Below are 17190 nucleotides of genomic sequence, written 5' to 3' on the forward strand. Positions count from 1 at the left end.
GACTTAGCAGATCTGCCATAGTATTTTGTACTCCTGGGACGTGTTGGGCTAAGAGGAAGATCTTTAGTGGTATAGCCCATCTCCATATCTGCTGTGCTAACTGAGAGAGCTGCAGAGAGTGTGTGTCCCCCTTGTTTGTTTATGTAGTACATAGCTGTCATATTGTCTGTGCGGGCTAGGACTGCTTTGCCAGACACTTGAGTTTGAAACGCTTTTAGGGCTAGAAACACAGCTAGCAACTCTAAGTGGTTGATGTGGAGTAGCTTTTGTTGCGGTGTCCACCTGCCTTGCATGGTGTGATGCAGTAGATGAGCTCCCCAGCCGGAGAGCGATGCGTCCGCTGTCATGACTATATGAGGAACTGGCTCTAGAAATGGTCGCTCTTTGGAAAGATTTTGGTGTTCCACCATTCCAGAGAACGATAAGTCCGACTGTCTACCAACACTAGGTCTGTTAATTGACCTTGAGCCTGGTTCCATTGGCGTGCTAGGCACTCTTGTAGTGGACGCATTTGCAGTCTTGCGTGACGTACTACAGATATGCAAGATGCCATCATTCCTATGAGCTGCATGAACACTCGAGCTTTTAGCGGGTGTTGCGGTTTGAATTTTGTTAGTAGAGTTTGTACACTTGTTATCCTGGCTGGAGAGGGATAAGCTAGCGTTTGTTGGGTGTTTATTGTAGCGCCGAGATACTGTTGTATGTGCGAGGGTTGTAGATGCGATTTGGTGTGATTTACTGTGAATCCCAAATCGTGAGGCAGTTGAATAGTACCGCGAGTGTTTTGCACACACTGGCTGTATGAGCTGGCTTTTATGAGCCAGTCGTCTAGATATGGAAAGACATGAATATGTTGTCTTCTTAAGTGTGCTGCTACTACTGCTAGGCATTTGGTAAAACACCCTTGGTGCTGTTGTAACTCCGAATGGGAGCACTTTGAAATGGTAGTGCTCCCCGTCTAGCACAAATCTGAGATATTTTCTGTGCGCTGTTTGGATGGAAATATGGAAGTAGGCGTCCTTGAGATCTAGAGTGACAAGGAAGTCGTTTAGTACCAAAAGTGGAAGGACCTGTTGGAGTGTGACCATATGAAAATGATCCAACTGCATGTAAATGTTTAGAGGTCTGAGGTCTAGGATGGGTCTTAGAGATCCGTCCTTCTTTGGTATTAGGAAATATAGGGAGTATACTCCTTTGTTTTTCTGATGCTCTGGAACTATTTCTATTGCATTTTTCTGCAGGAGTGATATTACCTCCTGTCTGAGCAATGTTAAATGTTCTTGTGACATTGGACGCTGCTTGGGTGGTATGTTTGGGGGGGTAGATGTTCGTTCCAGACAGTAACCTGATTGAATTATTTGGAGCACCCACCTGTCTGATGTGATGCTTTCCCAGGCTGGCAGGTATTGTTGAAGTCTTCCCCCGACAGGACTGGAATGGGACGGGGGAAGGGGAAGGGAGTCATTGGGCAGGGATAGAGGCAGAGCGGGAGTTGTTATTTTTACCTCTGCCTTTGTTATCGTTACCCCTGTAACCACCCCTTTGGTAGCCTTTGCTGTAAGTGGACTGTGTAGGGGCTTTGTATGAGGTAGAAGCTGTGTCTGACGAGTATCCCCTGGTGGCACCTCTATAGGAGGAGTGACGAAATGAACGTCTGGGAGCCTGCGACTGCAGGGCTCCCATAGATTTGGGGGTGTCCGTTTCCTTTTTCATTTTTTCAAGTGATACATCCACGTTAGGTCCAAATAGGTGTTGCTCATCAAAGGGTTTATTAAGAATGGCACTTTGTACCTCAGGTTTGAATCCCGATATACGTAGCCAGGCGTGTCTGCGTAGTAAAACGCTGGTGTTAACTGCCCTAGAAGCAGTATCTGCTGCATCGAGTGCACACCGAACAGAGGTGTTTGGGATGTTTTTCCCCTCTTGGATAAGCTCATTAGCTCTATCCTTGTACCGGTCAGGGAGGTGTTTCATTAATGACTAACTCATCATAATGTGCCCTGAGGTATCTGACTAATAATGCCTGTGTATTTGCGATACGCCACATGTTTGCTGCTTGAGATGCTGTTCTTTTCCCTGATGCGTCAAGTAGCTTAGACTCCTTATCTGGTGGTTGAACATCACCCGATGTTTGCGAGTTTGCTCTCTTGCGTGCATTGGAAACTACAAGTGAGTCTAGTGGTACTGGACCTTTAATTATATGCTGGGTCTGAGGGGGCAGCTTTAGATTTTTTCTCTATACGAGGGTTAATGACCAGAGTTCTGACTGGGTCGTTGAAGACTTCAGGAGCATGCTTAATCATTCCTTTAAGCATTGGTAAAATGGATGAGGACCTTTGTGCATTATCAAATGTATCCATTAGGAAGTCTTCTTCTACAGGGTCTGTGTGTATGTCTACCCCATGATATTGTGCAGCCCTGTGGATTAATTCATTAAACCCTGTAGAGTCTTCTGGTGGGGAAGGCCTTGAGGGGTATAAGTCATCCTGAGGGCGATCTGGGACATCAGGGGTGGTATAATCATCCCACTAGTCAGGTGATCCTGTAGGAGTGGCTGGATCAGGTATATGACGCCCCATTTCATCAGAGCCATCATCCCTGTTGTCATCGTGTGGTATGATAGAGGATGCTGGGGAATGCTGTGGTATGGGAGGATGTGGTGATGGTACAGGTGAAAGAGAAGGGGAAGGCAGTCTTAAAGGAGAGGTAGCCATGTCCTTCTTTGAATGCGGAGCTGGAGTGTCCAGTGGTCGCTTTTTTGAAGCCAAAATTAACTTTCCAGTGATTGGATCTTTAGCTAGAGTCTTTTGAGCAGGGTCTGGATAAGTTAAATCCTCTGCAGGAGGTCGATCTTTTGGTGCGCAGTAAGGGTTCGGCACCGAAGCGGCTTGTTTTGGTTTCTTGACAATGTCCTTTACCAGGGAAGCAGGAGTCTTTTTCGTCTCCGAAGCTTTTTTCGGCTCCGGTATGGTTTTTGGATCCGATGGTCTTTTCGGATCTGGTAGTTTTTTCGAATCCGAAGCGTGTTTGCTTGGTTCCGACCTGGGTTTCGGTGCCGAGGTAGCGGAGGCAGGCTTCGGTGTTGATTGTTTAGATGTCGACGTGGAAGCTGAAGTTGTCTTTTTTGGTGCCGATGGGTGTGCGTTGGCACCGTGGGGTGGTCGACTCGAGCCAGAGTCGCCTGAAGGCTTCGATAGCTTCTTAGCCGGGCCCGAAGGTGGGGCAGTAGAAGTAGTGTCGGCGAGGGTGTGACCAGAGCCTTTCTTGGGTGTGTCGAGGAAGGGTTGGGGGGTCGACGGTCTTACTTACAACCCGTTGAGCTGGAGTAACTTCTTCGACATCAAAATCTTCTGCCTCGGGGTTGCTCTCTACACCATGTTGTTCTGTGACGTCGACGCCCTCCTCGAAGATGTCGTCTGGAATCGGAGCTTAAGATCGAGCCATTGTTCTCCTGGCTCTTCGGTCCCGGATCGTCTTTTTGGAGCGGAAAGAGGCACAGGCGGAACAGTCTTTAGCCTCATGCTCCTGGGAGAGGCAGAGGTTACACACCTCATGAAGGTCGGTGTGGGGAAACTTCGACCCACATTGAGGAAACTTTTTAAATGGCATCCTTTCCATGAACTGGAGTCGAGGCCTAGTTAGGCCCAAAGGCCGTCGACGACGACCAGAATCGAAGTTCTCGATGTTGAGAAGTAGCGTCGACAGGAAAAGCGTTCGGAACTAGATTCTAGAAGCCGGTGAGGATTGCGCGCCGAAGGAATTCTGTTTCAACACGGAGCGCTGGAAACACATCCGAGCCTGGTGGCGGAAAAAAACAGTCTGGGGATGGAGCCGATGCCCATGTGCAGTATCATCCAAAGGAGGAGTCATCTATCTTGTGACTTCCAAAGACTTTTCTACAACAAAACAAACTGCAAACATCCGGGCCCAACACTAGGTGGCCATCTATGCACAGTGTGTAATCTGCAGCTCATATGCCTCGAACATTCTGTTTTAAGGGCATTTAGTTTGAGGTGGTTGGATGCTAGCCAATTAAGAGTTTTGAGCAGGGTTCCGCTGAATGACTTGATAACTTCAGAGGAAGCGAGTTTCTGGTACAGTTGGGTGTCATCCGCGTACATGTGATATTGGATGTTTGAGTCTTTGAGGATTACAGCGAGTGGTTCCATGAAGAGGTTGAAGAGCGTGGGGGAGAGCGAGGATCCCTAGGGGACACCCAGCGAGCAGGGACTGGAGTTGGATAGTGTTTGATTGGATTTGATTCTCTGAGTTCTATTGTAGAGAAAAGAGGCAAACCATTTTAGAACAGTGCCTGAGAGCCACATCCTACATTCCAATAGGCTCAGTAGATTTTACTAGTTTTTCTAAATGCACTCCTTTTCCGGCTCACCATGTGGGCCGTTTTGGCCAGTTTCCACCACAAATTGATATAGTATGTCGAATCCCCCAAAAAAGTTGGAAAAATGGACTATATTTTAGAAAATTGCAAGAAATGTGGTAAACATTGTTTTTCTGTAACAACTCTATTTGTTACTCAAAGATGAGAAGGCAGTGATCTTAGCACAGCAAGCTGGGAAAACGGATATCTTAGTACAGCAAAGCTTTTGTTAATGCCATTGTGAGAAAAGAATAAAACATTTTATTGCACAGCACATTCATCCTCCTGACCTCCAAAACAGAACTGTATATATTCTCGGTTCCTCATAGTGAAATATACAAATCCATGGTACCTGTAGATTTCTCGAGATGTTGAAAAACAAGGATACAAGTTTGGCCTGACAACCTTTTTTGAAAAAAGAAAAGTTATAAAAGGTTTAAGCACAAACTGCCCAAACCTAACAAAAAAGCCTTAAGATACATGGTAAGAGCCTGAGCAGCTAAAAGGGTTACGGTGCTCCTAAATTTAAAATTAATTCAAGGGCTAAGGTCAAAACATTCTAGGAGCCTCCTTGGCTTTCTCCTCAAAACCTGGAAGTCATCAGATAATCTTCATTGGATGTCTGGATCCTCGAAGGCAGAATCAATGCGTTTTCACAACTATTACTGAGTGTACTACTCAGGACAAGGGCATGGTGCTCCTGTAGCTTTGTGGTTCTGCTCCTTCTATGCAAACTACTCAGGACAAGGGCATGGTGCTCCTGTAGCTTTGTGGTTCTGCTCCTTCTAGGCAAACTTCGATCAAAACTTTATATTCTGCCTTTGTTGGTGATATTGCTGAGGCAACAAATGATGGATGGAATGTTGAGTGAATCAAACATTCACCCCCAGACAAGAGACCTGGGTTAAATCCATCGCCCTCCCGCTCACCACCGCCCACCAAGCCACCTCAGTTTGGACCCAGGCATATGCACATCAGTCTTGGCCCTGCTATAAGAGGAAAAGTCCAGCCCGAACTGCCAGACCCTCAATGAACCTCAAAACAAGCAACCCAAGATAAGTGTCACCATTTGTAGGGCTCTTCTTTGGGTGTAGCTAGTTTCCAGTGGCACAGTGAGCAGTGCAACTGCCCTACACCACATTTTCCATGACAGATTGTCATTGAGTGTTCAGATTACCTTCTTACCAAACGCCGTGACTCCTTTCCAAGTTGGGCAATCCTTTGCACTCCCTCACTTCTCGAAAGAGAAGAGGCTTCATCAGTTGGACCTCAAAAGGGCTTTAAAAATACACATTATCATACCATGGACCATCAAATGGACAATCAACTTTTTGTGAAATTCTCTGGAACAAAGACAGGGAAGGCTGTGAAGAAGAGGACCATGTTGAAGTGGACATTTCTCTGCATTAAAATCTAATACACTGTAGCCAAGAAGCAACTCCTTGAAGGCCCGGGAGAGCATTCTGCCTCGCAAAAGGCTGCCACCACTGTGCTGGCCCGAGGGATGCCTGTCCTTGACATCTGCCTGGGTGCATCGTGGGCATCAGTGCATAAGCTCACAAAACACTACAGCCTTGACAGCCAGGTTCAGCGGAAAGGATGCTTCAGTCACTCGGTTCTGTAAAACTGTTTGGCCCAAGACCACGGCACAGACTCCATCTTGAGGTGAGGGTTCTGTGGTTCAAATTATCCATCATAAAACCACGCACTTACCTTAGGTAATGCGCTTTACGTTGGTCAGTCACTTTTTAACTGGAGATTCCTCAATGCCATCCTAGTCTGTGACGTGGTCTCTTTTTACCATCTATATCGGTCACAAGTTACGGATTAGCACTCTGGTACCAACAACTGTTCACACTTTGCTTTTGAGCACGTAGAGAAGGAAAAGACAAATGGTCATCAGTGTGCAAGGAAGGCGATTATATGAGACTCTGCTCCGTCACTACCAGAGGAGTATGGAGACAGCGTGGAGCCACACAATGCCACTAGCAGTGCACAGGAACAAAGCTACAAAAAGTTTTGGGATCCATTCTGGCACAGAGGGGACATCCTAAATTTGCAACTTTGCGCATAAGCTAAGAACCAGAAGGATGCCCCATGTGATCTGGGAAATAAGCTATAATGTGTCTAGTTGCAGAACACTTAAAATGTGTATTACTTGTAAGAAAATGGGTTATTGGTTGGGGAGGTGAAAGCCCCATTCAAGCAACAACCACAATTCTTGTCACAATGAACCACAAAAGTCACTACATTAACCCTCTAGTAGCTTGCCACCTAGTTTTTGTTTCGGAATACACATACCAGTAATACACAGTACAAACATATAGATCACATATATCAGTACATAATCTTAGTAGCAGACGTGTGGCAAGTACTTGCCAGTGCATGGGTTACAATCAAAATGTTAAAGAAGCTGCACATCCCTATTTTTAGGTGAATAAGTAATAGCGATACAATTATCAATAAACACAACCATAAAAAAAGAAAAAACTGGGCAGCGGTTGGCAGAGAAGTACTTCTCATATCTTCTAGCATCAGGAACCGGTGTAGTTTTATGGCTTTATCCCTCCCAAATCCCCCTCTGATGGATCTTCTTTAATGCGTTTGGTAGCGTAGTATGGAGGCCTGGCCCATGTGTATCTCCTGCAGTGTGTAGCTGGGCGTCCTCTTGGGCTGCAGAGGCAACCTGCGAACCATCAAAGAACAACCACAAATCTCCTCTCCCCACTATCACTTGTCAGGCACCCTTGCTGTCTAGAGAACCTGAACTCCCTGGTCCAGTCTGCATCATCTGGGCTGTTGGGGGTCCCCCTCAAAGCAGTCATTCTTAACTTTGAGGCAATGTGTAAAGTATTTATGCAGCATACAGCATACATACAGTAATACAGCAAAAACACCACACACGATAAATCCCAAACCAGCTTGGAAACAGTGTACATTTTAATAAAATAAAAAGATACCAGAATGACAAAACTCCAGTAAATAGAATCGGAAATAGTCAATTTCAAAATGTTTAGTGAAAATAGTGCCTAAAAGCACAAAGCGCGACTCAGGGTCATCTGGTTGTGCTAGACCAAGGAAAAATCACAAGTTCAGGCTGACCGGAAACAGGAACCGAGATAGTCCAGCTGAAAAAGGTACCTTCTCAAAGTCTGGCGCAAAGAGGTCTTTTCGCGGTGAAAGATACAGCAAGGAGCAGGGAGAGCCTTGTGGATGGTCGTTGCTGTGGCGTGAACAGCCAGCCTGGTGTCGCAGATGCTAGATGCTGGAGCTGCACGTTAGCAGCCATCACAGGCTGTCGATGCAGTGCAAAGTGCAGTTCTCATGTTGCCTGTTTTCGCTGGCAGCCGCTGTATTGCGAAGAACAGAACTCACAGAGTTTAGAGTTGGCATGGGAGACAGAGTTTCGGAACAAATGGCCCCATTTGCAGTCGCGAAGAGCCGAAACGTCAAAGATTTAATCTTTTCTTCTTTGGTGGAGCTCAACCTGATGCCAGCCAAGGGTCCAGGATCGGGGAGCACTATTTGGGGACCAGAAACTCACTCCAGGGCTCAGGCACGTCAACTGGGCATCTGCAGGGAGGCCTCTGGAGCTTGTTGTGTCACTGTAGCTCAAACCGGAGATCAGCCAACTAAAAAATTAAAAAAAACACGTGGAGTCACTCAGATCGGCCTGGGATGAAAGTAAGCAAGTCCAGTCTTCCATCTCAGGCAGCAAAGCAGTTCTCAAGTAGCAGGTCAGTCGTCTTGCAGCTGGGCAATCCATCTTCTGTAGTATCCACAGGTCCAGGAGTCCTTGGATGAGTGTCTCTGAAGGTCCGATATTTATACCTAGTGCTAGCTTTTGTGCAGGGGTCTCCCTGGCCTACCCCCACATTTGGTTCTGGAAAGTTCTTCTCCTGTCACGGATCCAAACGGTCTGGGGGTAACAAAACAGGGCAGGCGGGTGTCAGGTTCTGTTGTGTATGAGTGAGGTGAGGCGGAGCCCTCTAAAGTGCATGTAGGGCTGGGTGCAGTTCCTCCCAGTCATCATGCCAGGATGGTCCATCCTGTCCACATCTAAGACCCCTTTGTGTTACAGTTTGGAGGCAATACACAAACCTAAACAGCAAGGCTATACACAATTATGTGACCCAGGACACTAGCAGAAGGCACAAATGGTTAGGAAAAAAATGCCAACTTTCTAAAAGTGGCAGTTTCTGAATTGTAACTTGAAATTCCACTTCACCATTAAATAGGGCGTTAAATTACAACTCATTTGAGTTCAACCAGCATATCTCCATTTGCTCCCAATCCAAAAATACTTAATTGGTGTAATAAGGTAAACTCATTGTTAGTGAATGGGGGAGATAGGCCTTCTAACAGTGAAAAGTTTTAACTGTTAGGAGTTATTCACTGTTAAGGACATGTAAAACTTAACACGTGTCCTACTTTTTCAATAAAATGCACCTTGCCTTATGGGCCTTTAGGGCCAACTTTAGGAGTGACTTGCGTGTATGAAAAAGGAAGGTTTAGGTCTAGCAAAAGGTGTATTTTGCCAGGTCAATATGGCAGTTTAAAACTGTACAACAGGGTGCAGTGGTAAGCCTAGGAGATGTTTTAAAAGGCCACCTTAATGGGTGGCACAGGGAAGTTCTGCAGGCCCACTTCTAGCATTTAATTTAGAGGCCTGGGTACACGTAGTATCATTTACTGAGGACTCACAGGTAAAGTAAATATAACAATTCCATGTATGCCAATTTTACCATGTTTGAGGGCGTGAGCACAAGCACTTTAGCACTGGTAAGCAGTGGTAAAGTGCACAGTTTTCTATAGCTAACAAAAACAAATTCAGCAAAACAGGAGAGTAGGCAAAGTGTTTGGGGGAAGACCACAACAAGGATGTCTGGTCTAACACTACTTAAAAGACAAAGTTATTTTCAGAAATAGCAAGTAATTGGACCATTTGGCACGATGTGGGAGTGCAGGTGAGGATTTAGAAAATGACTTCAGTGAATAGGTTGATTTTCTATTCAAGACTCGTCAGGTCAAAGAAACGCTCATTTAGTTTCACAGCAAATGATGCAAAGACTTCCTCTTTCATTACCCAAGGATAATTTAATGGGCTACTAGCAAAAAAGGGAAAACTTTAGATGGGTTTTAGAGACAATAAAGCTTATCTTAATCTTCAACTACCTCTCATTCCAGGAAACACACAGTAAACCTATGTATTTCCACGAAATATGTATCTTTATTCATCAAGACTGAGGCTACTATGATTAACTAATCAGAGGAAGCATAATCACCGGCCAGGAAAAGATGTCCACTGAGCACACACTAGAAAATGAAGCAGCAGCCTACAAGTGAATACATAAAAACAGTTCACTGAGTAGCTCATATTAAATATTAGGACGGCTAACTCGTGCACTTCATTGGTGGAGTCCAGACTTGTCGCAACAGCGGTCAATTGGTTTTGCACTTTTCAAGAGCTATTAGCCACCGCAATCATGTTTTTTGCAAAGCCAGCGTTCAGCTGCATGAAGAGGTTCAGTTCATAGTGATGCCACGTGCAGCACTGCAAGCTGTGTTAATGGTGGGATCAGCACTACAAACAAAACAAGTTCAAGGGCACAGAAATGGAGATCAATAAGGACTGCCCTACTGCCTCTCAAACTGGGACTGTGGTAATGTGGCTGGGTCACAGAATACTGAAACCAAGGCCTGCGGGTAAAGTAAGTCAATACATATCTGTCGTGGCACCATCATGCAAGTGGATTCATCTCAATCGTCTAGTTATAGTCTCTTGCGCAGCATTTTATTGCTTTATTTACTAAAACAAAGCTAAAGACAAGTTTGCCACAAGTAATATGAAAGGAAGTTCTCTCTGTTCAACAACACCAGAATTGGCAAATGCTGGGACCTTGAGCCCAGCTAGTAATGTGTCACGATTTGCTGATTGTAGGACCAATCTGATGCCTGCTGCCAGATCCCATCCCCTGACAACCAGCACTGGTTGTGGCTATACTGAGAATCACTGTATAAGTCACTTTCAGTAAAATGGCGCAGACGAGAATGACGTGTCATACCTGGCTAGTGTGATCTGTCATTAGGTCTGTACATCCCACAGTATAAGGTCCTTTTCCTCCAGGGATCCCTTGAAATGGGGTGCTGCTGGTACTCCCCATTGTGTTTGCACTCCAATATCTGCACCTGAAAAACAGAGGTTCATCATTGAAAATACTATCAGCGAAGCAGCCCACACATGCCGTTCACTTTGAGAGCATTCTGTGAATAATTTTTAGTAGAGCTCAAATAAATACTGACAAGTATTCTGACAACAATTTGGCAGCTGCAAAGAAGGACATACTGCGTGAAAAGGTTGTCCAATAGGTACATCACGCGCTGCAGACCTTCATGAGTCCACAGCAGATCACAGGTTGTAATCAGGGGGCTACATACAACCTTTCATTGTGAGGATGAAAGAATGAGTGTGGCCAAGCTGGGCAGCACCCGACAAATCAGTTTGTGATAGTGGTGCCATAAATCATCAACATAATTGTTAACATTATAAAACCCTGTGTTCCACCACAACCATGCATACTTAGTTCAGCATGAAGAATTTTTCTGGATTCCAGCAAAGGGAGTCCTAGGGGTACACACCTAGTGAGAATGTCAACTGTGGAAATTGTAAGGACTTGTCACACAGTAGAAGGTAATGATATGAATAGCCAATCAGGATGCAGCAGATTGTGTCTATGTGCCCTGTGCAACTAAAGCAGCACGTTTAGACCATAATGTTTGAGGTGCAGAGACCATCATTTGAAGGCACTATTCTCTTAGTTTCAGTTTTGAGAAGATCATCAATTTATGTGCCTTCTGGCACACAATTTTCAGTCTGACATAAGGTAGTTTATTAGAGCTTTGCGAGTATGCCAGCGCTGACGTGCAGCAGTGCATCACACCTTTAAGAATGGGTAAGCATTGTCCTAGAATTGTGGAGGTCTCTGTACCATCATACCAGAGTGCACTACAAATCAGGGTAGTAGTCCACTGTGGGAGTTCGGACCGTGCAGGAGACAAACCGCAGGCCAAGTTAGAGGGGATATGCAAGCACTCTCAGGCTTTTGGTACTCTGAGACTAGACAGGTATTGATCAAACTCTGCAGATGTCTCAATACTGGTGTATCTGGGGTGCACAAGTACCTTTTCCAGTCCTGGAATCCAAATGTATTTTATGCATAAAGTATTCATAATTGTAGGTAACAGAATGGAAAGACAATACCAAGATCTGGATGAATTACTCAATGTCTGGCAAGAGACAACTTAAAGTCAATGAGTGTCTAACAGAGAGATAGAGGGGTGACAGAGAGGAATATAGGATTCTCATGAATTTCACGTTAAATGGGTCACCTCACGTTAGAGGTGAGACAGTCATACAGACTAAAGGTCAGGTTTTGAGTTTCGCAGATGGGATACTCTGTCACAAACGTGATGCATATCTTGCCCACATGGTATTGCATATGCCTTAGGATATAATGCACTTGTAACATGGCTGACTAAATAGCCATAAAATGTGTGATGGCGTATTCCATTTGCCAAATTCTTAATCAGGTCCTTAGATTCCAATCTGCACTCCAATACTTGTAATTTTTGTGGGCAGGGAGTTGCACAATAATAGGCACCAGGATGTAAAGCGATTGGTACTGGGCAGCTACTTTGCTGTAAAATAATTTGGGGGATGTCGCCTTTCTTGCCAAATGCCTTGATCAAACATTTGTGATTCACACTAGATAAAAGACTTTACGTGGACGAATACATTAAACATACTGCTGAAAATGCACAACTTCAACTAAGTTTGTTAAGAAAATGAGAAACTTTCACGCTCAACCAATAGCTAAGACATGTTTACAAGCCGTAGTTTCTCAACAAAACTAACAATGGTAATGACCTCCTTAGGGTGTACTTTCTGAGTGCACCTTTAGGTACATAGGGACAGAACTATAGAAGTAAATGAAATACAATGTAATTTAATTCTGCTTTGGGCATGGACAACATGCAGAGAGTTGTGGGGACAGTGGGGAAGGGAGAAGGTCGGTGCCAAAGAGGCAGAAAATGCACAGACCCGAGGGATGTCAGTAATGGGAACCTGTGCTTTTAAGTGGAAGGAAAAATAATACATTGCTCATTTTACAGGTGCAAGGATAATAAGAGAAGCCCGCGTGCACAGGCAGCAGAAATGAGCACGCAATCTACAATATCAACAAATATGTTCCTGAGTCCCTTAAATTTAACAGTACCTAGTCTTGAAGCTTAACCTTCATCACACACCGAAATCCTCACCCCCACACCTGCACTGGTTTTCTCTCCTGCTCCCCCATTTAAAACACCCTTAAAACAATAGAGAAAGCTGTGGTGCCAAAACAGACAGCTTCCAAGTAGAGAAGCAAAGTGTGTTAAGGCTCCAAAATCTCGAGTATTGGTCTTGGAGAATACGAAGCACAATTCGTGAACACTTCGTCACCAGCACAGCGCGTCCGTGGCTGGTGACGGAGTGGTTCCGTCACCAGCATAGATGAGGTTAAAAGACCTTGTGCATGTTAATGGGGCTTTGTTGTTGTTTCACCCCTTCTAAAAGCCCCTGCAGCTTGTTGTAAGGTGAAATGATGATCTCACGGACAGGTACTTGAAGAAACAGCTTTATTGCAGCACAGATACAGGTAGGTCCATCCCTCATCTGACCAGAGCTCCAACTGCCAACAGGGCGAAGGAGAGCTCCAGAACTAGGAACACCCACAGTGATCTAGAGTCTAGAGTGCTGGCCCAAGAGAAGAGCTAAGCACTGTACAACAACACAGCTCCACTCTGCCGATTGCCTAAAGTTTCAGCCCCCCCCCCCCCATCGAAATTTTTTCTTAGTCCCTGTGAGAAGTTGGCCTGATGTGCAGTGTTCACTATTCTAGTGATCACTATATATCAGTCCAAACAACCCTCATTGATGATTGGTTGTAAGTCAACCTTATAGACCAGCTATCCTAGTAGCATGGATACGAGCAGTCTAAGGCTAAGACTCTAGAGGGCGTGTTAAGCCAGCTGTTTTACCATCACATTACCCCTTGAACACCCAGTGAAAGGACACCACACAAGTGTTATGAAAATAAACAATGTATTTATTAGAATCACAACAACCCTGTACTCTTTATGAGGACAGGGTGCTAAGCACACAACAAAACTCTTATGAAAATACTTAAGTTAGCACGTTATACACAAATGCCCGAGGGGCACGAAAAACCATATACTCTAAAAGTGGAATGCGAATTACTAGCAGGTAAGTAACGATTCTCAGAGGCTTTGGGATCGCTAGGACTGGACTACTGAACCTTTAGATTACTAGCAGGAGGCCTAGGGAACTCGGGTGCAGAGTGTGCACTCTCACGCGGGATGCGGGACAAAGTCTATGGAAGCTAGAATTCACAAAGTTAGTGTTCACGGGCGAACCCGACCTGATAGGGAGAAAACGACAGTGGATCCTGACCCTTGGATAGTGAGGCTATGCTGGGGCACCGAAATGCCGAAGTTACCTAGCCCAGGGGCTGCAGCTGCATAGGTCTGAAAAGACGTCGGGAATCCTCGTGCCGGACCAGGAGCCTGGAAGAAGGAAGTTGCTGGCAGGCGACCAGTGAAGAAAAGTTCGATGGATCCAAGCCTGGATCAAGGAAGAAGAAAACCTGAAAGCAGAGGGGACCAAGTTCTTGAATCACTAGCCAGTGATTAAGTGGGCACCAGGATGGCACCGGGCGAAGTCACCGCAGTCAGGTGAGTGGGCGCTGCTGGGCTCTGCAGTCTCTCGGACCAGGAGGCGTTGTCGGCGACCAGGATGGAGGTGCGAGCTGTCCCACGAAGGTTCTTGCTGTCGACGTCGCTGGACCCAGGATTGGGCAACAAGTCTTGGCAAATGCAAGGCCCACGCGGTGGACCTAAAATGGCGTCTTAGCCGGACCAGGAGGGTCCAGGGTACTTCTCCGATGGAGGGAAGCAAGGGCCAGTCTGGAGCAACCAGACTAGCAGCAGTATTGTCGTCGGGCGTCGTTCGGAAGGCCACAAGCCAGCGGGCTAGTAGCCAAACAACGCGGTGAGCAGCAAAAAGCAGAAGGGCCCCACGCCGATCGTGGAGATGCTGGGGGGCTGCTCTCCGGTGCTGGAGCTGCTCAGGGTGGGGGCTTCTCGGACCCCAAAGCACTCACCAGGAAATTACTCGGTGGGCTTGCTGTGCAGAAGTCGTGCAGTCTTGGCGATGGCCGGTCCCTCGAGGTCTCGTCGCACCCACGGTTCTCAGCTGTGCTGTAGAGGTGGGTAGAGGTCAGAGGTGCCAGGGAAGCCGGGTCTCGTCGAGCTGGGCAGTCGGATTCCGGAGGAAGGACGTGCAGCAGACCGCAGTGTTCTTAGATGGTGCCTGCGGATGCAGGGTGACTACTCCTTAGCCACAAGGGAGAATCTTGGAGAAGAAATCGTGAAGTCCTTTCGTGGAAAGTGGTATCTTGATTCCAAAGATGATCTGATTTGGAAGGGGGCCAGTCCCTACCTTTATCTGGGAAAAGGGGGCTGGCACGCGACTAAGTCCTGCCCTAGGGGTGGGACCAGGAGGGGGGTGGTTACACCCACTTCCTTGGCGGGCTTTTCCCCAGCACAGGGTCTGGAGTGTCCCTGGAACTGGTTCAAGCCAGCCTATGCACAGTGAGCACCGGGGTGCCACGTGCAGTCACCTTCCTCTGAAGCCCTGCCTACCTACAATACACAAAATCCTGTCTGGGACGGTGCTGGCACCGCCCCTGGCAGGAAACCCTTTGTCCTTATCTCCTGCTCTGGGAGGACTCCCAGCAGCAGGAGGGCAGACTTGTGTCTCGGTGGCAGCATCCATTTTGTGGATGCTAAGGCTCTGTCTGACTTTAACCGGGGTTAGGGGTTACATACATGTCGTGTCCCTCTAGAAGGGTGGAATGCTAACCCCGTCGCCAGAATTGGCGAGGGGTTAGTATTCCAATTCGTATGACACCTTACTCGACATGTTTTGATAAAGCGATACCAGAGTTGGCATATAACCGCGAGGATTATAATGCACTTAAGAGTATATGGTATGCGATATCATGGAAACGGCTAAGGGATGGATCCCGAAAGCCGCAGACAGGCTCAGCTCATGCCAGAGCACCATCTCACACTATTCCAAGCACTCTGCCTTCAGGATTGTTAAGGCCTGCCATAGGAGTGACTGATAGGAGATCTGTGTGTCCATTTTAGGGTTAGATATAGGTATACTATATCTAAAGCAAAGGGTGATTACACCACCTTGCCCCAGCTGTCAAGCAGCCAGTTGTGTCAGATTTGGATGGCCAGCCAGGGGTGGCATAATACATGCTGCAGCCCCTGGTAGGCCCTGGGTACACCTATGCCCTGGGTACCTAAGGTACACTGTACAGGGACTGATAAGGTGACTCAGTATCCAATTTAGATATGTACCTAAGGTACATGGAATCCATTTTACAGAGAGAGCAGTAGGCCTGGGGCCCTGAATAGCAGGGTCCCAGGTCAACTAAGTCAGAAAACCAGCAAAACACCAGGCAAAAAGTTGGGGGCAACCATAGTCAGGGATCTACCTTCCTACAGTCCCCCCCCGAAATTTTGACTTCCAAGTAACAAGGAGAACCCATTATTAATTGAGGTGTGGAAAAGTAAATTTTGTCATGTTCTGTGTCCCTACGTGTCCTCCATCTTATGTTATGTGTGCATGATTAAATATGCATATGTATCCCCATGTTTGATTAAAGACGCAATTACAGTTGTGTCCATCACTAGTATGCCAGTTTCCAGTTCTCGTGAAAGCTACGAGTATCAGGCCTATGTAAAGTTACGTTGCCACGTTTCTCAGTGTGCACGTTATTTCATTGTAAAGTCCCCGTTTCTAGGCCTCAAAAGGGCCCGGACACCAGATTCAGCTCCTGTCTTCTGAGTCCTCGCTGAGGAGCGATACAGCCCCCACCTGTATCCTCGACCCTTCACTTACTTCCTGCCTCACAGTGCCCGGCTCAGCCTGGCTCTGCCTCTGAGTCTGCCAAGAGTATGTTATGATTCTAGTTATCAGTCCAGCCCTCCTTCTCTGCATTCCTAAGCTACTGAATCGCATCAATAGTTTCCGTCATTGTCTAGCCTTTACGTCTCCATGTAAGAGAAATACTGCATTTAATGGTCATTTAATATTCTTCATCACGCACTACATGTAGAATAATGCATGCTCCAGTCTTAGAGTCTGTTAGCCTTTACCCCGATAACTTTTAGTTTCTATCAACATGTTCTCCAAACATCAGATACTAGATAATGTTTAGGTACATGTCGCCCTGACTCTCCAGACTTCAGTCTCTGCTCCTAGCGCAGAAGTCATAGCCCCCAGCTTCTCCTAGTAACACGTTATTGTCAGTTTGCGCGCACCATTAGGTTAGAGGTCCCGGCTCCTTAGGTAGCCCCCTCCATGTTTCCGCCCCATTTATGACATATTCTGTTACGTTTGCATCACATGTCTATGTATACGCCCCTGTTACACCCATTTTCACCCTTATCTTTCGCGACTGCTATTGACCACACCCACTGCTCCGCCTACTGTAATTCATTGTAATGCAACTGTTTTAGTATATATATTGGTGCACTGTTATTAAATGTTACCCATTCCCTTACGCCGATCCTGATCCTGCCCCCGGCAGCGCTGCCATCCTGTTCCCGTGCAGGTTGTCCTGCTCCTGTCCTTTATGCTGTATTAAACCTGCAAACTCCTACTACCTCGAATCTTG

At 46.4% G+C, this 17190-nt stretch overlaps 1 protein-coding gene across 3 annotated transcripts in view; it reads right to left on the reverse strand.

Annotated features, from left to right (window-relative positions):
* The window catches only part of PLA2G7 (phospholipase A2 group VII), a 324365-nt gene that overhangs the window by 210786 nt on the left and 96389 nt on the right, over positions 1-17190 (reverse strand). For all 3 annotated transcript variants that reach the window (XM_078647671.1, XM_078647670.1, XM_078647672.1), the window contains exon 2: positions 10444-10567. In XM_078647671.1, coding sequence (XP_078503797.1) covers positions 10444-10542 — 99 coding nt within the window. In that variant the 5' untranslated portion in view covers positions 10543-10567. The remainder of the gene's footprint in view (positions 1-10443; positions 10568-17190) is intronic.

This window comes from Lissotriton helveticus, chromosome 6, assembly GCF_964261635.1.
Source record: "Lissotriton helveticus chromosome 6, aLisHel1.1, whole genome shotgun sequence".
Lineage (NCBI taxonomy): Eukaryota > Metazoa > Chordata > Amphibia > Caudata > Salamandridae > Lissotriton > Lissotriton helveticus.